The sequence below is a fragment of the Perca flavescens genome, chromosome 21 (assembly GCF_004354835.1).
Source record: "Perca flavescens isolate YP-PL-M2 chromosome 21, PFLA_1.0, whole genome shotgun sequence".
Lineage (NCBI taxonomy): Eukaryota > Metazoa > Chordata > Actinopteri > Perciformes > Percidae > Perca > Perca flavescens.
The window spans coordinates 24,752,629-24,780,422 of NC_041351.1; the positions used below are offsets into that span (position 1 = coordinate 24,752,629).

General features: G+C 40.8%; 1 protein-coding gene across 1 annotated transcript; it reads left to right on the forward strand.

Annotated features, from left to right (window-relative positions):
- The first annotated feature begins 1,567 nt into the window (after positions 1 to 1,567).
- On the forward strand, positions 1,568 to 27,755 carry hs3st3l (heparan sulfate (glucosamine) 3-O-sulfotransferase 3-like). Its single transcript, XM_028567058.1, has 3 exons — positions 1,568 to 2,370; positions 24,588 to 24,817; positions 26,364 to 27,755. Exons 1-3 carry the CDS (start codon positions 1,892 to 1,894, stop codon positions 26,750 to 26,752), a joined length of 1,098 nt encoding a protein of 365 aa, XP_028422859.1. The 5' UTR covers positions 1,568 to 1,891; the 3' UTR covers positions 26,753 to 27,755.
- Positions 27,756 to 27,794: the final 39 nt, after the last annotated feature.

Consider the following 27,794-nt stretch of genomic DNA (forward strand, 5'->3'; position numbering starts at 1 on the left):
AACTGGCAAGGAACAAAGGCAATGGGCTGGTATTTCTAGAGCTGTATTTAATCAGGGAATGGGAAGCAGGTGGGCAATTGTGTGATGCAGGTGAGGAGGGCAGGGAAGGCAATGCGGAGCAGATTAGGGCTGCAACTAATGATTATTTTCATAGTCGATTAATCTGTTGATTTTTTTCTCGTTTAGCCTTGATGAAAACTATGATAATCGAAATGAATGTGCATGTCGTTACTTTTAAAGTCATAATGTACTATATTGTATTATTAGTCATATTTCTGTATTTTGTATTTTGTGTAAGTGTCCTGAGATAAGAATTGAAAATTTAGAGGTATAGAGTATATCGTATCTGGTGATAAAAGTAGATAGGACAGTCAAATAACACAAAGTTTTATCTTGTTGAAAATGGACGGCGGATCTCTTTAGTCTCATTGCAGGACAATGCAGTGGTTTTATGGCACAGGTCACATCTGCTATGGGATAATGACAGGGGTAAGCCAAATGGAAAATGAGGTATGTGCTTATTTGTGTGTGTGTGTGTGTGTGTGTGTGTGTGTGTGTGTGTGTGTGTGTGTGTGTGTGTGTGTGTGTGTGTGTGTGTGTCTGTGTCTGTGTATCTGTGTGTGTGTGCAAGTATGTGCATGTGCTCATGTACGTGTGGTTGGAAGGGGGAACTAATGAGTCTCCTATGAGCTATTATCCATACCGTAGCTCCACACTCTGCAATAATAAAAGCCATCATTGCAGAGCTCCCTAACAGGAGAGTGCAACACACGCCTCTGCTAATTCAAGTGATAAAGCATCCACTTATAAAGTGCAAACCTCTTCTTGGAAACATTAAATGAGCAGTTTGTTTCTTTCATACTGTGTCATTTGTTTAAGAATGATATCATTTTTAAGTTGTTTTTTGTTAAAGTGAGTGAAAAATTGACATAAGTTAAGTTGTTAAGTTGTCACTTAACATTGTGAGACATTTCTGCATGATGTGTGTTCACACAGACTTTCCTTGGGGTCAGGATCAGCTGACTATTGGCAGATGCACTACAGTCTAATACGCTCTGACCACTAAGTCAATTTTGTAACCGGCTAAAGTGCCAGCTCAGAGTATGAAAATGGCACCAATTATCCACACTTGTTTAGCTACTGATATATATATATATATATATATATATATATATATATATATATATATATATATATATATATACTCATCAAAGTATTTGTATGGGTACTTAAGTGTCTTTATAACTATTTATCGTAGCAATTAGATGCGCTATTATATGGCACAAAGCTGCAGAAGATACAATAGGCTATAATGTGTGACTGGAAATCAATTAATCAATCAATCATATTAGATTAGCGTGATAATGAGGGCATATGGGGCATGACCATCTTCTGCTCACTGGATCCATCCGATCCCAGGTTTCACCAATATATAATACTGGAATTATACACGCCTCAGGCCATGACCCTCTAATCAAGGAGAGAGAGAGAGAGAGAGAGAGAGAGAGAGAGAGAGAGAGAGAGAGAGAGAGAGAGAGAGAGAGAGAGAGAGATTCCTGAACGCGAATCCCGTCATGAGCCGTGGTGGAGAGACGCAGAGTAATCCCTTGGAGTGGAAAGAGAGAAAGATCCCAGCACCAGCCCGGCTGTGTTATTTGAGATTTATTGCGTTGGATGTCAGGCAAAACCTAGTTCTGATTTACTGGCTGGTTGGCTGGATTTGGGGGCTCAATGCGCTCCTGACGTTCAGCAAAAAGGAGGACGAGAGCTGCGGAGCGCACTGAGAGAGACTCTCCAATAGTTAGCGTTGTGTTAACAGCGGTAAAGTATGAAGGGATGTGAGCTGAACATTTGGTAGAATGGCAACTTATCTCACATGGATTTCTGAGGGATGGCAACTTTTCACCACCACCATCAGCAGCACTATGCGAGTGCAGACCTGCGGCGGCTGTTTCATCGGCTCACCATCGCGTCCTCTCTAAGCATACTCTGCTTCTCCTTGGTTTATCTCTTCACTGGATGCTGCGAGTCGGAGCTGAGAGAAAACTCTGAGATCAAGCCACCCACGCGCGAGTTCCTTGTCTCAGGGTCTGGATGGCCTTACGAGAGGAACGGAACCAGCGTTGCTAAGGAGGTTACCACCGCGGTTGGCGAAAGAGCGTTCAGAGGTCATCCAGGGCTAGAGGCGAACAGCTCCGGTAAAGAATGGACAGCCACTCGGAGGTTACCCCAGGCTCTGATCATAGGGGTTAAAAAGGGAGGCACCAGAGCTCTGCTGGAGTTTCTGCGGCTTCACCCGGACATCCGTGCCTTGGGGTCGGAGCCGCACTTCTTCGACCGGCATTATGCACGGGGACTGGACTGGTACAGGTACGCACACATTACGCGGGGAATCCATCTCAGCAAACTCATTAAATCTATCAAATTGTATTGATTTTCATATTTTCTTTCCTTTTATAAACTTTAAATAGCCTACTGTATTTAAAGTTTTTCTAATTAAATGTACACGTCTCTCATTAAAGCAGGAGAGATTTTCTTACTCCATTTGCAATTTGTTTGACATTCACAAAATGTAAGTCAATGCTCTTAGTGACTGCCCTTTTTATATCATTGTAATCTAAGTCAGAGAGCCACCTAGGAGCCTCCAGTCTGTGTGTTGTTTGCATACCCAAACCTATCCACAGCTAGGCTATTCCACGAGGTTTGGGGACAGTCAAAGAGACTCTGCCATCTGGCTATGCCAATCTGTGCATGTGTGCATGCATGTGCCTCCAGTGCTTGCTGTGTGCGTTTGTGCATGTGTGTGTACAGTAAGGAGAGAGAGAGAGAGAGAGAGAGAGAGAGAGAGAGAGGGCCTTGCAGGATGAGTTCTCACTGAAGCAGCAGAGTAATCATCTCTAGAGCATGAGCCAGATGTTACTGTTGTCATGTGGCTTTGTTCTCATCCTGTTCCATGAAAACTTGGTAATCAGAACACGCTCACTCATGACTAAGATTCAGGGGAAGCTGATTCAAGTTGCTTAAACTGCTAGAAGATTAAGGAAAGGAAACAGACCCACAATCTCAGATATCTGGGCTTCATTTAGCTTTTTCTAAATGTGTGTACTGTGAACCTATAGACCCCAACTATGCTCCAAACAGGGATGTCACTAAGATTGAAAGATAGGGGGGGACTTTCCCTTGCAAAATCTTACTTACAAACATTACTTTAATGTTAGCTTTTAGATACATCAAAGTTGCATGGGGGGAACTTACTTAGGCCAGACTGTGCTTTTGAGTTATTATGTAGGCTATGATTTAAATGCTATTCATCTGCTCGTGTAAATGTAGGGTTAATAATACCACACCTAATTCCTCTCTCTATTAGATAAATTGCAGGTCAAAATAAGACTATTTAATTACAATAATTACTGTTACTTCATGGTAGAGTGGTTGAATCAGTGTCATGTCAACATCCAAAATTTCATGTCCAGCACAAATCAGTAAAACAGACAGAGGCCAGTGTACAATGACAAATAACAGTACTATTGGAAGAATAAAATAATGAATAGCTATTGTTGCATACTTTATCATGTTAGCTGTTGATAAGGATCATATTTAAAGTAGCTGCTGTCTAAATTTAATAACGGAGGAACAAAAGTTTTGACGATTACTATATCTACAGTACAGGCCAATTTAACTTTCTGCATTTATTTGCTGTAATAAATTAGACAAGTATATGTAGATGTTGCCTAAATGTAGCCTAGGCTATACATACATACATACATACATACATACATACATACATACATACATACATACAGTACAGGCCAAAAGTTTGGACACACCTTCTCATTCAAATGCGTTTTCTTTTATTTTCATGACTATTTACATTGTAGATTCTCCCTGAAGGCATCAAAACTATGAATGAACACATATGGAATTATGTACTTAACAAAAAAGTGTGAAATAACTGAAAACATGTCTTATATTTTAGATTACTCAAGTAGCCACCCTTTGATTTTTTTGACAACTCTGCAAACCCTTTGGTGTTCTCTCAATGAGCTTCATGAGGTAGTCACCTGAAATGGTTTTCACTTCACAGGTGTGCTTTGTCAGGGTTAATTAGTGGAAATGTTTTCCTTATTAATAAAAAAGCAAAGGGTGGCTACTTTGAAGATTCTAAAATATAAGACATGTTTTCAGTTATTTCACACTTTTTTGTTAAGTACATAATTCCATATGTGTTCATTCATAGTTTTGATGCCTTCAGTGAGAATCTACAATGTATATAGTCATGAAAATAAAAGAAAACGCATTTGAATGAGAAGGTGTGTCCAAACTTTTGGCCTGTACTGTATGTATGTATGTATGTATGTATGTATGTATGTATAGCCTAGGGTACATTTAGGCAACATCTACATATACTTGTCTAATTTATTACAGCAAATAAATGCAGAAAGTTAAATTGGTCAGAATATAGCATATACAGCAAAATAAATATTATGAAATAATTTAGGTTAGGCTATGCCTTAGTGCCTAGACCTGCCAACAAATGCCTGTTATTAGAAGAAAACAAAACACCCCACACTTTTTTTTAGCCCTGTAGACTGCACATTACTGACCTCAATCAAGCTGCCTCCCTCAGAATCAGCTGCCCTGCCAAACTCCTGCTTCTCTCTCTCTCTCTCTCTTTCTCTTTCTCTCTCTCTCTCTCTCTCTCTCTCTCTCTCCTAAATATCTTCCAGTATCCATCTGCTCAATAAATTGAAGGATATACCGGTAGCATTAACAGTGACACTATGACATTTCAGTTCTCAGTGACAACATTCTATGGGTACTGATGTTGTTTTAAATACTATAGAGATAGCAGGCTATATTAATGGCAAAGAATAGAGAACTTTGGATAGTTAACTAGTTATTTCTTGTATTTCACTCATTCACTCTAGCTAGACTATCATTTCCATAGCCAACTAAAATATCCCTTTATCTTTACCTCAAGTAAACATAGCTAAAGTAAAGGAACACGCCGACTTATTGGAAATTTAGCTTATTCCCATAACCTCCAAAGTCGATACATACCCTTCTCATCTCAGTGCGTGCTGTTACTCCTCATTTCCACAACATGCGTAACGGCTGCGGACCGGCTCCGCTGCGTGTCTGCTGCGTGCTCCGCCGTCCGTCAATACCCACCAGGTCCGGATATGTTGCGGAACGGCTGCGGCCATGACTGACAGCTGTAGTCACGAGGAATTCACGTAGAATAGAACCACAAAACCAACAACAGTTAGTTTTCATCCAGAGGAGAAGAGAGGAAACAGCTCTGTGCTGTGTTTTCAAGGTGTAGTGCAGGGAAATATGATCCGCCGTGAGCACGGTGTATTTTATTTTGAAAATTAACCGGATATTTATTTTGTTTCTGTGCTCGACTTCCTGTCCCGCACTATCTGCCGTGTGCTGAATTGCTGCGGAGCTCTCTGGCGTCCGGCAAAAATAGAAGCTCTGCGTATCTGCTCCGTAGGGCTGCGGACCGCCGGAGCTGTGCCGGAGTCGGAATGCAGCCATTATGTAAGCGGTGGAAATGCACAGCACAGAACACACAGGTGAATGGTTCCAGTAATCCTACTGCTCCGAATTGTGACAAAAGTGACAAAATAACGCCAACATGTTCCTATTTACATGTTGTGATTTGTAGAGTCACAGCAAGTACAAAAAACAACGTAACATGAGACACAACCATGCCTGGCCTGATGACGCTGGAAGCGTCAGACAGCCTTACAGCACGCACTGAGATGATAAGGGTAGGCCTATGTATCGTCTAACTCTGGGGGTTACGGTGAATAAGCTAAATTTCCAATAAGTCGGCATGTTCCTTTAACAACTTACAATTTCACACTGTATCACTCACTGTGTGTGCAGTAGCAAGTTCAGACCAAAGATTCGCAACAAGACAAGATGAAACATGCAGCTTCTTGCAACGGTTTTCAGCGTTCTGAAAACTGCCAGTTTACTCCAATGAGACAAGACGGTGTATCATCTTCATAGCCATTGACTCTTTGTACTTCTGTCTAACCTTTGACTTTCCAGCTTTTTTGTTACTGGATATATTATTTGTTGTTTCTAAATATGAATTTGGATAACATAGTGATTGTGAGATTTTATTTTTCTGATTTACTGCTTTGTTTTAATGCCGCCTGGTGTCTCTCTCTTCAGTCACTCTCTACCGTGCTTGTCCACATACCGTTACACATGGCTGGACTGGGACAACATTTTTTTTTAAATTATTGATATTTGATATTGTATTGCCATTATTATTACTATTTTGCTTAATATTGGCTTAGCAACTTTTAAAAACTGTTTTTAACTAATTTTAACTATTGTATTATTCATATTTTGTCGCTTTGGACAAAAGTGTCTGCTAAATACAATAACCATAACCCTTCCCAAAAGCTACAATAAAGCTGAGAGTAGTATATGCCCTGGAAAAGAGCTACAAGAGAAGCTAATTAAGCAATTCAAGGAACACTGATGCTTGTATCAACACTGATTTTATAGATCACACAGACTTTTCAGCTACCCAACAGGCTAACCGCTAGCATTTTCAATGTAAGCTTAAACAGTTAGGTTACCTGACAGCCACTAACTTTAATGTTACAACCAAACTGCTTGTTGTTGTTATGACGTGAGGCGCACGCACGCACGCTCGCATGCACGCACGCACACACACTCCCTTCCTGAGAGTCCCTGTTAATTTGCTTACTCCTTACCACGTTGTCAACTACTCTCTCTTCCATCTTTTCCTCACTTGCTCCCATGGCCCTGTCATGGTCACTCTCCTCCTCCTCAGCTTCTTCCCTGTCATGATGTTGTTTTTGCTTCTCTGTATAGCCAGCTACCTCTCCTCCTTCCTCTACTTCAGGTAAGGCTGATGTTGAAGCAGCTATACAGCCCCAAACATATCAGAAATGTTGGCACATTTTGAGGCATCTGCCTGTAGATTCTTAATCTTTTTCTCCCGTAATTTCTCTGCACCTCCATTGCACTTTGGTGGTCGTTTGTCCATTTTAACATGGATGCTAAACTTCCAGCATAAGTATAACTATTACAGCTTGTGTCTCGGGGCCGGGAGTGGGGGGTTCCTGGATTTTATTGGGTCAGCCCAGTGCCAATAAAGACAATTAAACAATGGGCCAGTTTGTGGCCAAAAAACAAAACAAAAAAAAAGGCCTATGAATTATATCAGCGATTCGGCCCGAAAGTGCGTCGGCCCACCGGGAAAATGCCCGCTATGCCAGATGGCCAGTCCAGCCCTGCCGTTACATGCACGCGGGAGCCTCCGTCTCTGCCTTTTCCACCAGTTGACAATTTTTTTTGTGAAATATAAATAAAACAGATTGCAGCGCATGACGACACAAATAGATAAATGGTGAAGGAAGATTAATTCAAAGTAGTGATACAGAGTGCACTGTAAAAAAAAGAAGAAGAAAAAATTATTATTTTTCTTATTATTATTTGGGGAGGGGGCTTAGGAACATTTTGGGGTAGCTTCAGCCCCCCTAAAATAGGCCTAACGACGTCCCTGGCTCCAAATATTACATATTAAAAATGCATCCAAATCTGGACTGTGTAGCGTGCTGTTTACCAGCTTACAGTATATTACTGGGGCTCAATAGTGACATTGGCTCAGCTCTGGGGCCTCTTTGACATGTCAGCAACAATTTAACCTATGATAAAGATAATGTGAATGAATGAATTTTCACCCTAGGTGGTGTATTGTGTTTATGTGTGCATGCACTTAGACTGTGGGATGTAAACAGAGCCACAATCTGAATGTACTCCTGTCTGCCAGCATGTGCAGCATGTCTGCTGTGTGTGTCACACCAGGTCATTTGAATGTGACACCAGATTGTCACGTCTTCCCCTTGGGCAAGATGGGACTCGTTGCATGTCGAGCACTGCCAATTGACCTCTGACCTCAGGTCACTTAACGCTGGAAGATAATAATGTGGTCACAACAAAGCACACACACAGAGTACACAGACTGACAAAGGAAATGTGTCTTTGTTTCGGTTGCTCAAACAGAATCAAATACAGAGAAGTTGCAAAATTGTCTTTAAATTAAAATGTGTTTATCAATTCTCAGCATATTTCCTTGTATCTTACAAGATAATTGTAGTTTATTACAATTTGTAATTTTGTTTGTATGATAACATTGTTCTAACCAAAGTAATTGCTAAAACTAAAAGTGACCGCACCCAACTGTATTGGGAGACTCTTGACAAACTGCTACAACCTGCTAGCTGAGCAGTGGACAAACTATTAGTGCAGTATTAGTCTGGCTTAACGGGATAAAGCCTGAGATGTGCCTAATGTCAGGCATTCTCCTCCCCTTCCGCCATCTCCGCTGTCTATTTTGCAAGGGCACCATCGCTGCATGCAGGGCTTAGTGCTGCCCAAGACGACTGTGATTGGTTTAAGAAATGCAAACAAGCCATGGCATTTTCCCCCTGTCCCAGAATAATAAAAGAGGGAAGCTAGACCATACAATAGTGCAATATGTAATTTTCTGCAGGTAGGGGCTTCTTAATCGAAACACAGAATTTTTATGACATCATAAATTTGCGGGGCGATTATTGTTTTTATTGTTAACCACCATTGCAGATTATAATGTATCTGTTCCCTGACAAGTTAGTCTATTATCGGATGTTTTCAGCACCGGCAGGAAAGGGGTTTTTTCGTATACTACCCGCAATTAGGAGACTTACTTTGATGGTGAGGGTGGCATCTCTAGGGCGGACCGGAGACGTCCCAATGGCTGCTGTTGTGGCTTGTGGCTTTTGGCCAGAGGCGGGAGTAGTCACTGTAGTCGCTGGCTAGGGGCTAACTGTGGCTGTGTCCCCAGGGCTTTTGTCTGCTCTTATCCTAACTAAAGTCTCCTAGCGCCAGGGAGTGAGGCAGACAGACCAGAGTGTGCGAACTGGCTAATTCGGCATTAGTCGACTACCCATACAGCTAACATTATGTGGTGAATTTAAAGGGATGATAGAATGCAAAACCGATTTTACCTTGTCATAGCTGAAAAATGACAGTTTGGAGGGTAAATAGGACATACATAGAACCTGAAAATCCCATTGACACCTCTTTTCTCTGCAAATACACAATTTGAAACTGCTGCTGAAAAGCTAAAAGTTGACGTCAACTCCTCAACTCCTCCTAGTCTGTAGTCTTTGTCATGCCCCAACATTTGTATAGGCTACACCAATGACCTAAGGTCAGCTTAGTCTTCTGAATCTAGGTCACGCAGATCTCTGATATTCCATTACTGAATTCACTTCTGAGACTTTTTTTATGTGAGAAATCAACCATATAGAGCTCAAATATGGGCTGTTTTACGAAAATGTATGGCTAATTGCAAATTTGGTAAGACAGTGTCGGACTTCAAGAGCTCCACAATCTGCCGTGACAGCAGGCAGCTGCTGGCCGGGTTTGATGCCTTCCCTGTCCGCCTCTCCCCCTTCACAGACCCGCTGAGCGGGAGCTCTGTCAGGATCTCACACACAAGCTGCACTGTGTACTCTAGAAAGAAGAAAGTTTTGAAGTTTTTCAAGGATATTGGAAATGAACCACGGTCGTAAATGCAGTATTCCAGGCTGTACAATGGAATACTGGCCCAGAGAAAAGTGTTTAGAACGAGTAGATATTGGATAATGGAGTGGGAGTTTGGATCTAACGCAGCGGCGCAGACGACATGCCTGCAGGGATTCACTCTCCGCAAAATTTCCCCACGCTGACTAGCTACAGGGTGAGTTGTGATTCTTTGGTGGAGGTTCCAAGGGTAACGTTAAAACAACACTAGTTGTAATGAAAGTGTCAAAACTTTGCATTTTGTCTCCGCTGTTTTAGGCGCGTTGCAGCCACGGCTTGCGGCATGTCACAGAGTGTCTGTGTGTGTAGCTCCGTGTGTGTGTAGCTCTGTGTGTGTGTGTGTGTAGCTCCGTGTGTGTGTGTGTGTGTGTGTGTGTGTGTGTAGTTCCTTGTGTGTGTGTGTGTGTGTGTGTGTGTGTGTGTGTGTGTGTGTGTGTGTGTGTAGCTACGTGTCTTTGTGTAGCCCCGTGTTTGTGTGTGTGTGCATGTAGCTCCGTGTGTGTGTGTGTGTGTATGTGATTCGCTCAACCAATCAGCGCGCAGCTCATCTAAATATTCATCCATTCCAAATAGGGCCAAAACACATGGATGCATAAGGACCCATAAAATATCAACTGGGACATTTTCCGCCCAACCAATGTTACATACCCTATTAGGAGTAGGGTTGGGTACCGTTTGGATTTTTACAGTTCCGATGCCGGTACTTTTAATACGATTCCAATTCCTAACCAATTCCTAAACCGATTCTTGAAAAACTGAAAAATGGCATAAAAGAAAGGCTTTTTTTTCAATGGAGTTTTTTTTTTCAATTGAAAATTATTTAAATTTAACAATATATTAACTTTTTAAAGTACTTAAAAATATAATAACTAAACCTATGTCACCTAATGCACAACTACAATAATTTAACAAATACAAGTTATACTATTAACAAGTAACAACAAAATAAATGTTGTTGAGTTGGTATGCCAACCAGCTTCAAACTTTTGCAGTTCTTTTGCAGTTCTTTTTTCCTTCTCTGGCAATATACTACACCTCTCCTGACTTATGGCATGTCCTGCACAGGAGAAAGCTCTCTCAGATGGTGTCCAAAAGGTCTGTACACACCCAGGTATTAGTTTGAAAGGGCAGACAATTTGGGGAGGCTGTCCGTCTTCCCCCACCCCCAGGCTACAGGCTCTTGTCCTGAACGATAGACTAGCAGAGCAAGTGTAATATGTTTATTAGCGATCACATGCAGTCAGTAAATGGTTAATATGCTTTTACGTCCGTTTTGGTGAGCCCAGAGGGAAAATATGGCATTTTAAAAGTAGCCTACATTTCCTGTAGCTAGCTAACGGTAGACTACAGAGAAAGTGTGATATTTTTACGTTCGGAGCGTGTATAAAAAGCCGTCTATCAGCAGGGATTGTAGAGTGCATGTACCTGCGCCACTCGACAGAAAAGGGAGAAAGAAAAAAAGAGTCTGCCACTGTCCGGAGTGACAGAGGGAAAATATTTCAATCAGAACCGAAATGAGGAACCGAAATTTCCGTTCTAATCCGGTCCGAATACTACCGTTTGCGTAGGAACCGGTTCCATAGTGGAACCGGGTTTCGGTACCCAACCCTCATTAGGAGACCTTAAGGAACAGTGTGAAATACCCTATATAATCATTCTATCACCCCTTTAATTGTGGGTTAGCCTAGCACTTGGTCGTGGTCAAATCAATCATACTAAAAATATGAGCGTGTTGAACGTTGTTGTAGCCTTATAACCAGGGTGCGATTTGTGAAAAAAAGCAGATGTGTTTTGATATGCAAAACAAAAAAAAACATGCAAGAATTAAGTCCCCCTTATAATACCATAGACATAGTGCCACTCGGCCAGGCATGCCAAAACACTTAAATATGCACTTCGATATTCAATGGAAAATAATCGTCAAAATGTAATTGCACAATGTGGTGTCAACATAAAACCCAGCGCTTTCAAGCCAAAGAGCTTAATCCAAACCACAATCTTTTTCCTAAACTTAACTAGTCGTTTTGGTGCCTAAATTTATGACGCTCACTCTTTCTGGCTAAACTCCACCACATGGCCCCTGAAAGGACCGTCATCTGGCGGTGCCTGTAACCTCGCAGTCACCTATTGGCGTCTAAACAACTGTTGCTGGTAGCCGGAGTCCCAGAGATCTGTAGCAGCTAACCAGCAACTCCCGCTCAAATTGTATCGTTCTATCGCATTATAGACTGTTCACATTACAGAGCTTTACTTAGTTTAAAATACATCAATTTAGAATCAATATAAAAATATATCAATAAATTTGGTCTCTACTGTATTACTGTGTTGACAAGTAGCATGTCATTTAAGGATGTGATAGAATGCAAAACCGATTTTACCTTGTCATAGTTGAATATGACAAGGTAATATTGGTGGGTAAATAGGACATACATAGAACCTCAAAATCCCATTGACACCTCTTTCCTCTGCAGATCTCACAATTTGCCTCTGAAAATGGGCAAATCTCAACGCTAAATAAGGCTCCTCCTTATTTGGCTCTAGTCTCTATCTTTGTCACGCCCCAACATTTACATAGGCTATACCACTGATCTGAGATCAGGTAGTCTTCTGAATAGGTCGCGCAGATCTCAGAAATTATATACATTGTTCATCTGCTATTTTATCACTAAATTCACTTCTGAGACTTTTTTTATGCGAGAAATCAACTATGTAGAGGTCAAATATGGGCCATTTTACGAAAATGTATGGCTAATTGCAAATTTTGTCCGACTGTGTGTTAGAATTCAGCAGCCAGTGATACCTGGGTTACTGCCTCGCCGCCCGACCTGTTCTCCTTCACAGACCTCTGCCCGCTGTGAGCTAGATGGAGCTCCATCATGGCCGCCAGCCCGCAGTGCTCATCACCACCTAACCCACCTCAAAACCAACGCTGATTGGCCCGGTCGTTTGGCTAACGGCTCCAAATTTTCTCTATCTCAAGATGCCAGGCTGATCTGCGAGTGGAAAACTGGAGCTCGCGAGATCTACTCACGAGGCTACTGTGTGCGCCCCATTTAGGCTGAGTCCTTGGCAGCAGCCTGGGTTCGAATCCGACCTGCAGCCCTTTGCTGCATGTCGTCCCCTCTCTCTCTCTTTCTTTTTAGCTCACCTTAAGTGTTGTGTAATATGAAAATAAGACCCAGATTAATATAAAGCAGAATTATCCTTCAAGGCAATAGTACACTTTGATATGTCATTGACATTGTCAGCTGTAGTGTAGTAACAGCCAACATTACATTTCTGTGTAACGTTTTTTTTCTTCTCTTAACCCTATATCAAAGAGTATGAGTATGATGTATGTGTCTTCGTCTAAATCAGTCTGTGTCTCTTAATAAAAATAAAAAATAAGCTTTAGCTTCATCAGGGCAGTTGAGATCAGAGCCCCTGACAAAGATCCACTAATGGCTTTTGGAGCAGAGATTGGATCTGGAACGCTGCAGCCTTGAGATGGACTGGAAATTTCCTCCTTACAGTGTTGTCTGGGATCGATAGCTCTCCTCGCTCTGACCTTGGTTTGACTCTAGCATTAGAGCGGTTAGCGTTAGTCAGCTCTGCTTCTGTTACAATTAGCAGGAAGCTTTATTCTACATTGCCCCCCCATAGGCACACAGAGGTCATGTTACACACAGCTTTTTTTCCTCTGTAGCTCTGGAGAAATCCATTAAAATTGCTCAGTTGGAAATTCACATCTTACCCGTGATGGTTTGTTCCTGAAAGAGTGGGAGATAAAATAGAGGGTTAAGAAATAAGGCTCAGGCAGAGCTGGAGGTTAAAGAGTGAAGTGTAACGCATCTCCACCGATCTTTACCTCAACCTGGGGAACTGTCATCAGAGCTGGACTCCTGTATGTGTCTGTAAAAGCGGACTTCTTCAGGTTCTGTCACAGTCTGGAGACTGTTCTGTCCTGCAGACAGTGGGGCAGGTTGTACTTTGTTCTTGAGGCATTATTTATTGATAAATGATGGACTCTGAGTTACTGCCACAGCATTGTCAATGTTTGCTGCTGCAGTGAAGTCCCCAATGTTTATCATTCAACATGATACAATTGAATAAACTGAATGAAACATATTTCTTTAGTAATTTATAAAAGAAATTTTTTTTTTTGATTTTTACACAGAAGTAAAAAAAAAAAGGGTTCCGGGAGATAGGGCTAAAAAACGGGAGAAACCTGGGAAAAAGGGAGTGTTGGCAGCTATGGAAATGTCTCTAGCAGATTTATCAGCTAGCTGGCGAAAGATGGTACTAACACTAAATGTCTGTGACCTTGTTGAAATACATACATGATGTTATGCTAAAAGACTGAAGCGAAAGTATGGAGCTCTGTACCCAACTGACACACACACTTTTTCAGCTTAAAATTACAGTAGGAACCGCTAAAAACCCCACAACCTCGCCGTACTCTTCACATGCCAGACAGACACACTTCCTTGGCTTAAAATTACGATAGGAACCGCTAAAAATACCACTACCTTGCCGTCCTTTTCCACGCGACTGAAATACACACTTTATTGGGTTAGAATTATGGCAGCAATCGCTAAACACACTGCAAACTCAAGGTCCTCTCTTCCCTATTTATTTGTCTTGGCTTCAGATAGCTCACCGTTGTCGGCTACAGCCACTGAACAGGCTACATGTTGTAAACAGCCGTGGCCCGCTTGCCTGGTCCTTCCGTAAGGTTAGCAGTTAGCAGGGTTAGCATGGTGGCATTAGCTTTACTGACTGTGTCTCAATTGTTTTTGTGAGTAACCAACTTGGGTACTCTAGCTATATAATTCAATGTGAGTAGCTACACAAATGTTGAAATTACATAAAATGCCTGTCCATAGTAGCTGTGATAAATTAGCCTGAAGCTGGTAGGGTAGAATCTATCTCAGTTGATCCCATTCATTTGTTTGCCGCTTTCATGGCTGTACGTTAAGCTGTAGCGCGCTGGGTTTACATTTTTACAGGTATATCTGGCAACCTGGCCTGGCTGTCAAACTGGGCAGTTGATAACAACACACAGGCCAAAACATAAACATAAATTCCGTTATGGAAATTTCAAAAGGAGAAAATACTGGCATTAGCATTGTTGTCATAAAAGATAGTATTTCAACTTAGCATGTTTCCTTAATATCTAATGATGCATTGGGGTCATTTTGGGATTTATTACAGAAATATATTACATATTGGCCCTTTAAATTAAAATCTTAATCATTAAAGTAAATCGTTATATGGAAAACACTCATACATTACATAATTATAAAAATCAATCTTCAGGGACTGTAGAGGGGCAGTGAAGTGTCCATGCTGGTCTAAAATAATTTTTATTCAGGTGGGTGGAGGGATGATTTTAAGCCTGCACGTCGATTTGTATGAAGAGCCGATTATCACTTTATTTATTTGTCACATTATGCCATGTTGTGACATGAATTCAAAGTAAATATAAAAGTTGTCATGAACACTGTTCTGCTCATCCGACCGAGATCATAAAATACAGCATATGACAAAACAATGAACAGCTGATGCAGCTGTGCTGCACGTCATATTTAATTGCCGTCGCTTTTAACGACAGCTCCGAGGCGAAGATGTCTCATGTTTGTTAAATGACTGTTGCCTCGACTCCTCTCTCCTCGTGTGAGGGGAGTATCAAAATAAAACAGGAAGTGGCAACAACATAGAGAAATAAACATGGAGCAAAACATGACCTAAGGGGGAGCTAGACATGACCTTGGAAAAACAACAACAAAAATGTTATATTTGAGACAGGCATTTAGCAGCTGTAGCAACTTTAATTCAGCCAGAGGAATCCTGGAATCCCGCTGGATTAGCAAACTTTCTGTTTTCAGCGTCAGCTGCTCTGATGGCACCTCTTTAAGGGAGGCTTTTACCCCTACGTTGGTGGCTTTGTCCTGCCATGCCACACAGCACGTAGGGCTACTTGTGTTTTTGTTTGTACAGTGGATATAATTTCCATGCACAGAAGAATGGCTGCCAAAACATTTGATGTTAAGCAGGATTCAGTGAATGGAAATTAGTAGCAACCATGGATAGGCAGATTTTCTGGTTTGATCTCCAAGATGGGAATCTAATATTTTATATTTTTAGTATCTTTTTGGCAAATTTTCATCATTCATCATTCATCATGCTGAAGTGTGAATTGGTTGAAGCTATAAGAACAGATTTGATTTTGGCTATGTTTTGTTTGTTGTGTGTGTAACTGGGGTTCAGGTGTGGTGTGGTCTATCCTGTCCCCGTAATCCACTGGAGGTGATCACCATAAGGCCCAGACGGGTGGGGTGATCGGGCCCTCATTAAGGCCTCCCCTGGGGCTTGGAAAGCAAAGGAGGTGGGAAAGGGGGGTGTGGCCTCTGTGATGGATGTCTCCTGAAGTGGACAGGGTGCAGCCATAATGCGCCGACCCCTTAATGGTCCCCCATACAGAGCAAAATGGATAAGCGGTCCACTAATATCACACACTATAACGCACTTGTGCATGCAAATAAACACAGTGAATACTCTGCTCTTTGATTGGTTATTGATTCCTCTTTAGATCAAGCATCAAAGATAAACCGATTAGATTTTACATCTTTAATCTAGCACATCTAGCCCATTGGCATTTTTCCTGCTGTACAAATGACAAATATTGCAATTGCTTCATATTTGTTAACAAAAACGTCACATGACATAGCATGCTACTGATGGGGCTCCAGAGGGTCCTGGCTTTCCCAGTTTCCACCTGCCACTCTGGGTCCCAGCTGAGGCCTAGTGCTGCATTACCATTCTCAGTCCATCCCCTGACATTTACACCAACACCTTCTTGCTTTATACTTTCATCCCAATACACACAATCCTTACTGTTCCCGGTTGTACACCATCCACATCCACCTAAGCCCCCAAAGGATTAATAGCCAGTGGCCTTGGCTGTCCCGAGGTTATTCACCTGGAAGGCCTGCTAAAAATATTGGGAAATGAAGGACCAAACCTCAATGGAAAACAAAGGCTTATTATAAGATGTGGATAATCCCTCTGTGTTCATTATACTTGATGTTTGATCTCACACTCAATAGTAAATGAGCAGTGTAAGAATGTTATACTAAAACAGGGCTTTTAAACTAACTGCCAATTAAGTGAGCAATCTCATTTTGGTAGAGATTTTCTCTGTAACACATGGTGTCACCAGACGGTTCTATTCAATTGCCAGTGATGGGCTCTAATATTTGGGAGTTCAGAGGGGAATTTCGGTATTTTTCAAACTGGACCCTGTTTTCCCATGTATTTGTGTCTAACAAATAACATGTCCAGTATTGAGCAAGAGTGCTGTAACCGACAGCCGTGAACCGTGTTCCACTAAAAGTGCTTGTTTTTGCCACTGACATGCTCAGATTGTTATTATAAGCATCTGACTAGGGTGCCTGGATAGCTAACATGGTAGAGTGGGCGCCCATATATAGAGGTTTACTCCTTGACGCAGTGGGCCCAGGTTCAACCTCGACCTGCGGCCCTTTGCTGCATGTCGTTCCCCCTCTCTCTCCCCTTTCATGTCTTCAGCTGTCCTGTCAAAATAAAGGCTGAAAATGCCCCAAGAAATAATCTGACTACATTGAGTGTTGCATGGATGACACATTTTGTAGGCTAGCATTGCCCTGTTTCCCTTGACAAAAAGCCTAAGGGATTTTTCCATTGGATTTTGGATTATTGCAATTCAATAGGCCTACAATTTTATTTAGTGACAAATCATAACATAACAGAAGTTATCTCAGGACACTTTACAGATAGAGTAGGTATAGACCAAGAGCAAGCATTTGGTGCCACAGTTGCGAGGAAAAACTTCCTTTGACCAGCTATCTGACGTGGTAGAGAGAGAGAGAGAGAGATAAAGAAATATGACCATAATAAACTATGGGGCAAACAAAAGTTTACAATACTAGGTTTTGTTTAGCAAGATAATCTTCACAAATAAACACCACTTTTATGATTTTAGAAGCATAAATGCAATTGCCAGACATAAAAAGCTAACATTAGACTATAAATTAACTACACCACGGTCACATGACCACCACCACTAGCTTTCAAACTGCTTCCAACAGATTTTGCATGTTTGCCATAATGGTATGTACTGACGTATTTTATATTGTAGAACAAAACATGAACATCCCTTAAGCTTGTTTTAACCCCTGACTTTATTTCAGGCATCAATCAAAAACCCATTAAAAAAAACAATGACTTCGAGACAAGGGAAATGGAAGTGCCAAAATGCAAACTCATTTCCAAGTAACCTATTAAAGAAGAAAGAGTCATATAAAATAGGTAGGAGTCATTACTCATAACGTGCATTGGTGCAAGACTTTGGTGCCAATTCCAAATAAAGTTAATGGGGCAGGCATGGCATGACACACTATAACCCATCATATATGTGTTGTTTCACCTTTAACTGAAAACATTTTCCCACAAAATAGCTGTAGGAATATCTAATTTGGCAATTAGTGCCACCTCCTGAATAGGAAACATTATCGAAAGCTGGCTAACATTAACCCTCCTGAATATTATTAAATATCATTAACAGTTTGATGGTTATTATTAACAAAGATGCCCAATTGCCATTGAACACATGTAGATATTGGCTTAGCACCAATGATGTAGTGAGGAGTAATAACTTTCTTCCTTTTAAGTTTCTTGGTTTTTAGGGAAGGCAGCACTCTATAGAGCTCAACAGTGAGGTCCAGGAAGTGAAAATCCCATTCTTATTCTGAATTAGAAGTTTTAATATTAGCCATACTTAACTGTACTTAACCATTCAAGTTAGACTTACCACAAGCTATGAGATTGTGAAACAATAGTTTATGCTCCTGTGGAAGTCTCAAGTCCGTATAACAACCTTGTTTTAAGAAGAACATGTTTATTTGCAATGTCATGGAGTACTACACAACCCATAATCCTAAGCGTAACAGCAATATCTTTGAAATGGAGATGACTGTTACAATGGTAATGTTTACCAAACATGCAAAGCTGAACAGCTTGTGAGCTGCTACCACTGACCTCTAAGATTGTTTATATACACATTCTTGTACCTTTGCCTTTTTACGTTTTTCAAATTTATTTTTGCGCCAAATGTTTTATGGTCACAATTCATCTTGTAGTTGGTTACCTTGGTTCCAGGCTTATAACTCTTTATGTAAAGATTTTCCAAAAAGTAAATGGAGTGAATAAATGGGTAAAATCACCTACGGAACTGGACCCATTCAAAAAGTGGGTGGTCACTATTGAGCTCTATTATGGAAATATGGTGAAGTCTTGTTCTGAAATGTGGCGAGTGAAAAAGTTGGAGAGAGGAGTGCCGGAAGAGCACTTGTCAACTTTGCTCCTCTAGCAGCAGCACAGCTTCTTTACCTCCTCTCTTGCCGTGTGCACTGCTGGCAGGAGTGAGTTACTATGGGAACGGGCAGCGGTGTTGCCAGTTCATTTTGTCAGGGCTTAATTCTGAACATTTTGTTTGCATAAAAAAAAAAACGTAACTTTTATTTTTTTAAACGCCTATTATGTTTACATTAGGCCTGTTCACAGAAATCAAATGCCCACCCACAGATTTATGTCCTGATTTACTTCCTGTTTTTTAAACAGTCATATGTCATTAACAAGCAACCAATTTTGTTGTTTAGATATAAGGACTTGTTGGCCACTCGCACACATCAAATTCAGCTATCAGATATTGGAATTTATTACCTTTGAGTTCACGTACAGTATGTGACATCAAATCATGTGTGGGAAAAAAGAACCATTCTTGATGGGAAAGTGTTCTCCACAATGCCTGAAGGAAGTGTAGGGTGACTAATGTAATACAATAAGTGTAAAATACAGTGTAAAGTGTCCCAATTCTGATGTATCAGAAAGCTACTTAGGTCAATTATTCAGTTTGCCATTTTTTAACCATAAATCGGAGTGGAGAGTCACATTTTAATTTACATTGATCTGGCAAACACTACTAAACAGTGGTATTGAAACGATCTTCAACAACCAGTGAATGAACACCTAAATATTACACTGTCAGGGTGTAATCGTTAACACAAGCCATAGTCCAAGTTAGAAAATAAAAATTGTACCTTTCGCACTGTTTTGTTTAACTCCATTTTATTGTTTTTTGAGGGTTCTTGCATTTCTTAATGTGCTATATCTACTAAAATTACTTTAGCAAAATTATAATTATTTAGTTCTTCCCACTGAGGATTAGGTCAGCCAATGACATTGTTTCTGATTCTGAGAAAATGTTGCATAATGTCTTTGTTTCGTCCCGTCTTGATTCTCCATTTATTCAGGGATAAAATGGAATTGAAAATACAGAAGCCCCGGGATCACACATTTTTTATGCCAAAGTAGGATAAGGAATTTTTACGTCTGTGCAAAGCTAATAGCAGAAGCATATTTATAATAGTTCTTTTCTTTTGATGGTGCTCTTTGGGGCAGTAATTAGCTCTTTGTGCTTAGGTAATGGCATAGGGCTCTCGGCTCTAAGGCTATTCACAGACAGATTGCTAATGGAGGCGCGTTTGTATCCACTCCCATCATTCCTTCATCAGTCCCCCACCCCTTTCATTTAAAACACGTAAGCAAATTCACAGAGACACACACACATAGTTAGATGAGCACACACAAAGTCTTTAAAGGGTCTGGTAAAAATCTACCACACCCATCCTTTATGCACTACCCCCATTCAAAATGAATGGAAAGACCTGCGTTTTTGCCGGACCATCGGACAGCTGACCCAGGCAGTCTGACCGCGGCCTTAAAATGTAAGGGATGGGTCCATTGGGAGGCCAGAAGCATAATAGCAAATGCTTGACTAATGAGTGAATGATTGGTTGCTTGTTTTTTGCATTGTGTATGTATTCTGCGTGTGTGTGTGTGTGTGTGTGTTTGTCAGATTCATAAAATGAGGCCAGTTTGGGAGGGTGGATGTATTGAAAGGAGGTTGTGTATTAGTTGTAAAGTAAAGTGGGCATGAATCTCAAGGGCTTAAAATGAGTCCAACTTCGGCCCTGTTGGCAGTGTTAACCTTACAGCAGTACTCAACACAGACTACTGTCAAAATCCTTTTAAAATCCCCAAAACCACCACACCAACATGCAACGTTCTAAAACCTGCCAGATCACATCAATGCGACGAGACAAGACAATTTCCCATCGCCATAGCAAAAACATTTTATTTCAATCAGGAGAGACCTCGTTTTGAGTGAAAAATTATTGACGTGTGCATGATAATGATAAATATAGTCTTTGGCGGTTAGACCCCATCGTGACATCATCGAATTACCATTGTGACGTCTTCATATTTCCGGGGGGGGGCGAGAAGCCGTGAGTATGTAGGATACCCCCCTGATAGAGTCTAGACATTGGTGGTGATGGTGATGAATGAAGAGGATGCTGAGACCTGGATGAATGAGAAGAGGAGCGAGGTCTGGTGAGCTCAGACCTGGAAGCCGGAATTGATGAAGTGGAGGCGAACGGGGTGGAGGAGGTTCGCAATGATTCATGCTGAAATGAGAGCTGACAGCAACAGAGAGGGCAACATTTAAATATTGACAGCAAGAATGCGATTGGCTGATCGAGATTGTGGCTAAACCTGGTTGGTTTAACTAAGTGTAAACGCCCCCTAATCAGCTGGTAATGTGGAGCAGGAGGATAGGGAGTGTGAGAGTGAGTGAGTACATGATAGTCTTCCTATCTGAACTTACGCTAGCTTTCTCTGATTCACTGCTGTGTTCTATCTATCTGAAATGGTTTTGTCTCGTTGCAAATATGTGGTCTGAACTGGGCTTTACAGAAAATATTGTGATGTAACCCCCAAAGTAATTGTGAACATTTTCATAGGTAACTGTAATTCCCAGTAAGTGTAATCGATGACATGTATCTACTCCCCAAAGCTGCTTGAAACTAAATAAAATGTAATTGAATTAATTATTATTACATAGGACATAATACCCATAGCTACTGTATTTCCTACGTACGAGAGGTTATCTCATTCGTACAAGATAAACATTTTAAAAATGATTTCCTACTTAGAAGATAACATCTTGTATGTAGAAGATAACATCTTGTACATAGTAGATAACCTTCTAGACTTTTTCTGCCTTGCCTTTCAAGGCTTCCGTACAAACAGCTTAAGGGAGAATAAATATTTGATAACATTCATTACAGAATAATTCCAGGCAAAAACGTGCTTTTAGCCTCTTAACATGTTTGAGATGTCGTTACAAGGGCCTTGCCATGTGAACTGATTCCTTCCGCGTGAACACAGTGAATATGGCTGCAGTAGATGTGAAAGAAATGCATAAAAGTGCTAATTCATACCTAGTCCGGTGTTAAGATTGCAAGACGAGTGCTTAGTCTTCAAACTACAACACCGAAAAGAGATACAACAAAAATATTTATTAATTTAATGATTAAATAAGGTGTCTCCAAACTTACCTCAATTACAACGTGTATTCTGCTAGTTGTACTACAGCACTTACTTTAAAAAAATAAGCATATGCCTATTTTTGAAAATATTTTTGTATCGCTTTTCAGTGTTTGTAGACCGTCCCTAAACACTTGTCTTGCCGCCTCGCCACCGGAACACCGGAACTAAACAGCGATTTTGTAGACCATTGATTCATAGCTAAAGATAAATAATTTCAAACCAATGGCTGAACAGTAGCTTTTAGTTTCTATTAGCAAACATATGCAAATTAATGGTTGCCTGGAACCATGTTTGGAAAATACCTCTAAAAATCTAAAACAGTACAGCATACATTAAGAAATAGTCACCAAAAATATAAAGTTTTGTAGTATTTGTAGTTTAAGAATTAAAAATTGTATACACTTTAGTATGGGCATTTAAGCTTTGTTTATGTAAACAAGCTGGTAAGCTGATTCAGTGCTGTGTGTGACCATGCTGCAGAGGCTGTGTGTGTTTTGTGAGTCAGTCAGGCAGGTGTGTTGGCAGGTGTGTTGGCAGATGTCCGCAAGTCCCCAGCCATTTTTTTGAGCCCTCTGGAGTAATTTATCTCTAAATGAGTCCCATCTGCTGGCCTTCTGGTGTGGAGTTAGAGCAAGACACATTCAAGGAAAGACTCCTGTGTTTATGTAGCACTGCTGTCCCCTGCCTGGGTGTCTGGATCCCTGGAGATGGATACTCTCTCACTGTCTATAAGTGACTAATGTGGGATTGTATTTGTCTGTGTGTGTGTGTGTGTGTGTGTGTGTGTGTGTGTGTGTGTGTGTGTGTGTGTGTGTGTGTGTGTTTGTTTCTAATCGCTGAACGCACTATAGAGACATCTTGGAGAATAACCACACTTTACAGGCATATACCTGTATCTGTACGCATCCTCCACCACCCTCTTTAGGGCCAGGTAGTCTTTTTGGGTGCTGCTGCCCATCCAGGTGGTGATGCTCCCAGACAGGTTCAGATATAAAAGTTCCTGAGCAGCCTGATGGGGAGCTTAAAGTCTCTCAGGCATCTGAGATGGCGGAGACGCTGACAGGCCTTCTTCACTAGGGAGGTGATGTGGAGCAACCGTGTTAGGTCCTGAGTGATACAAACCCGGTGGGGCTCGACATTAAGGCTTGTCCGCTTGTCCAGGACAAGTGGATTTTTTGTAGGGCAAGGGGAAGAGTAATTGACTTGCCCCACTGGACAAGTTAAAACTCAAACAAAATAAAATGCCTTGTTACTTCACGTTATGTGCCACTCATTACGTCTATGTTCATCTAGAAAGTGAAATTGTATAAAAAAAAAAAAAAATTAAAAAAAAGTTACCACCAATGGCAAAATCCATTGTTATGTCTACAAAACTATTTTAGATATAGTATAAGTTCAAGTCACCACTACCTCTGGCCAAAATATTGACTTAGTATCTCAATATATTGACTCATAATATAAACAAAAAATCTAAAGTAATGAGAAACTTTAAAATATTCACTTAGAATGTCAATAACTTAGTATCTCAGTATATTGACTTAATATCTCAATATCTCAATATTGACTTAGTATCTCAATATATTGACTAGCAATCTTAAAGTAATGACGAACTTTAAAATATTGACTTAGAAACTCAATATATTAACTTCTGCACACCGCCGTGCAAAGTATATTTATTATGGAGTCTATGGATAATTTTTTCTTGTTGATTGGGAAGTTTGTTTCTACTGTTTCAACTTAATTTTATTAATGTTGATAGAGTTTGGATGCTTTCAACAGTTTGTTCGAATTCTGCATTAGCAAAACACCAAAACAATTATAAAATTATGATTTTGTGCATGGACAAGTGAAATGTAAATGTACTTGTCCAAAGGACAAGTGCCTCAAAAAGTTAATGTCAAGCCCTGAACCCCAAGATATTTATAGCTGTCAAACCTCTCGACCTGAGCCCCGCTGATCCTGAGTGGATGGTAGATCCTCTGCTGTTTCCTGCTGAAGTCCACAATCAGCTCTGTAGTTTTTGTGACATTCAGCATGAGATTGTTTTCCTGGCACCAATTCTCAAGGTGGTCGATTTCCATCAGGTAGGCCATCTCAACATTCTCGGTGATCAGACCCACCACAGCTGTATCGTCAGCAAACTTAATGATGTTAATAATAATAATAAAAAATAATAATAATAATAATAATAATAATAATAATAATAATAATAATAATAATAATAAATGTAATTTCACGAACTCAGTCGCTTGTTGACAATGACGTTGGAGTCTGATGTGGTCATGCAGTTGTAGGTGTATAATTAGTACAGCAGGAGGCTCAGTACACAGCCTTGGGGGGCTCCGGTGTTGAGGGTGTGGGGGGATGAGACATGGTTGCCCACTCGCACAACCTGGGGTCTGCTGGTCAGAAAGTCAAAGACCCAGCTGCACAGGGAGGAGTGCAGACCTAAGTCTATTTAATATGATATTGTCTTTTTCCTGTACTTTTAGAAGTATGATGCCCAAAGCCCTGGACGGTCAGATTGTTATTGAGAAGACACCTCGTTACTTTGTTACCATGGAAACACCAGCACGAGTCCATGCTATGTCACAGGATGTGAAGCTGATTGTGGTCGTCCGTGACCCTGTGACCAGGGCCATATCTGACTACACACAGATCATCTCCAAGACCCCCGACATCCCTCCTTTTGAGAGCCTGGCCTTCAAGAACCGCACCACAGGTACTGATCCTGGTGTTACGAGCACAGACTCAGACCATAAAAAAAGACAACCCTGTTTTCCTTGCTGCTGATCAGTGCTGCTAGCCATTTTGGTGCCCTAAGCATAATTCCTTTATGATGCCCTATTATCAAAATAAACCAAAGATTTTTGCTGTGTATCTGTCCCTAAACTGCTGGTTGAGGGTGGTTGATCAGGGCTTGGTACTGTTGTGGAGTCTACAGACCTGCTGGCCGGCTAGGGTTGATGTGTGCCTGAACTGCTTGTAGATGGTTGCTCGTCGTCTGTATCTTCCTCTTGGCCACGTGTTCCTCCTTGTACGTATCTCAGCATTGATCCTGCATTAATTTAGAAATACAAAGAAAAAGGATCAGTATAGAAAGAGACAAAACATTCAAACAAAGAATCTTATACCGAAAACAATTATAAACATTTAAAACTGAAAGCATGCAGCCAAGGAGCTCTCCCCTTTATTACTTATTTATCAACTATTTGATAAATCTGATCTAATCTAATACAAAAGCATAATAGAATGAGTTACAATATTGCACACAATTCAACAATAATGTTTGCTGTATATCATTCATAATGACATTTTATATTTATAAAACTTATCTACTTACCTACAGGAAAAGCAAAATGCTACACCTTACACAAGACTACATTTCTGAATCTTAAACATTATTTTACCATTTAATTGAATACAACTTAAATATAGCATTTTGTCTACTACAAAAATGTTATTGAGAAAGTATTGACCACATCACGTCAAAATAAAAGCTGGCGTCAGTTACTTGTAAAATGCATAGATAGTGTTTAACAGTAAAATCTCAACATAGCTTGCACCTAAGTTATAACATATTTGAGTTGTCTAACATTAGCAATAACGTCAGCTAGTTCGAGGTGTATGCATAGGCTAACCATTACATTAGCAGCACAACTCCCATATTTAAGAATGATTAAACATTAACTGCAAGTCATGCACGGGCATCATCTCGCAGTTTCTTCTTTTTTCTTTTCTCTGCTCCTGACTCCTGCTGTCTTTTTGAGGCCATTTCCAAAAAAGTTGACTTAGCCTACTGTCAAACTTCGTCAGGCACAATCCAACAGACCACTGGGAAGGGCACCCACGGGGAGCTTGGGAAGTTGTGTGTGTGTGTGTGTGTGTGTGTGTGTGTGTGTGTGTGTGTGTGTGTGTGTGTGTGTGTGTGTGTGTCATGGATGTATTAAAAGAACGGTGTGTGTGTGTGTGTTGGTGTGTGTGTTTGGGGGTGGCGGCGGGGGGTTGGCACCATCGTTACTTTCTTGAGCAATTAAATATATCTCTTGTTCTGCCTGTTTTGTGATATACTTGCCGATATTATTTCAGTATAAAATTTTAGGTACTTTTTAGGCATTATAATTATTATGACCTTATTAAGTCCTGGATCTTCACAATCCTACCTACAGCACCTTTAAATGTAATAGTTGAATGAGAATTTGAGACAATGGTGGTAGCAATGATGATTTTGAATAAAGAGACTTGGTATATCTCTGTCTTGTCTCTAGGTCAGATCGACTCACTGTGGAGCCCGCTGTGGATAGGCCTGTACGCCCAGCACCTGGAACGCTGGCTGGCCTGGTTCCCCAGGACTCAAATCCATCTGGTCAGTGGTGAGAGGCTCATCTCCGACCCTGCCGGAGAACTGGGCAAAGTCCAGGACTTTCTGGGTCTCCAGACGATTGTCACAGACAAGCACTTCTACTTTAACAAAACAAAAGGCTTCCCCTGTCTGAAGAAGCCGGAAGGCAGCAGTAAACCTCACTGCCTGGGGAAGACAAAAGGGAGAACGCATGCCTCCATCGACCCAGAGGTGATGCAGAGACTGAGGGATTTCTATAAGGTGCATAACCAGCGCTTCTATCAGATGGCGGGCCAGGACTTTGGATGGCAGTGACCCTTTGATTGTGTGGAACCAGAGGCTTTTGTTGGCATTACACTGCTTTGGGTAGAAGCATGAGCAATTCTTCCATCTGACTGAAACCGATTATTATTATCCGCTTATGACCAGCAGGACATCTCAGAGACTTAATAATAAAAACTCAGTGTCATTTACATTTACCCCTATCAATCAATCATCTTGTTTATGTGTTTGAAAGACAGCAGCATTATTTTATCTATCATAGATGTTCAGTAAGGAATGTACTATATACATCTTCCTCATTTGGTAGACAACTTATTCCTATGCGAGGTGGTTAAATAAAACATTTGTGAGGTCATGAGATAGTGCTTGCTATAGGTTACAGCTGTAAAAAGTTTAATGGTGAAATACCCAGTAGCTGTTAGCATTTCTGGTTTGCGGTTTAATCCTGATGCTCTAGTTGGTAGGCACAATAAACCTAGAACCGGTGCATTTTCATATTCCAGAATTTCCACAACTTTCTTTTTTCTACCTTCTTGTTCTTCAGTCTCACTGGTTAAGAATTTAAGGGAAATCAATGCATACATAGAGTATTGTCATCCAAGCATTTTTCCCTAAAAGGGGGGGATGAATCTTTTATGTGGCGAGCAGCAAAGGGGTGAGAGAGAGAATCTTTATATGAGCTGAGATTTGACTGAGTGGTTTTGTATTCTTAAATAATGAATGTGGATAAATGGATATAGGAGAACTGTTCCGGCTCATTTGCTTCCTTGCCTACTGGCACATTTATGTGCTAGGTTTACGTTAGTATCCGACTGCAGAACTACCTGAATGTACCTTGAGTGAAGTAAAGGGACCACTGGGGGACAACCAAAACGAGACCAGGTCATATCAACGACCATTTCTTGTGATGAAAAGGCTTTCAGGCTTTACTGTTTCTGTGAGAAGGCCTGCCTACAGGGTTGTCTGTTATCAATGTATCATATGTATTTGCACTAGTTTGAAAGCATAAAAAATAAAACTATTTTTAATCCAAGGATTTCCAATTGATTTTCTTTAAAGATATTTTTTTAGGCAT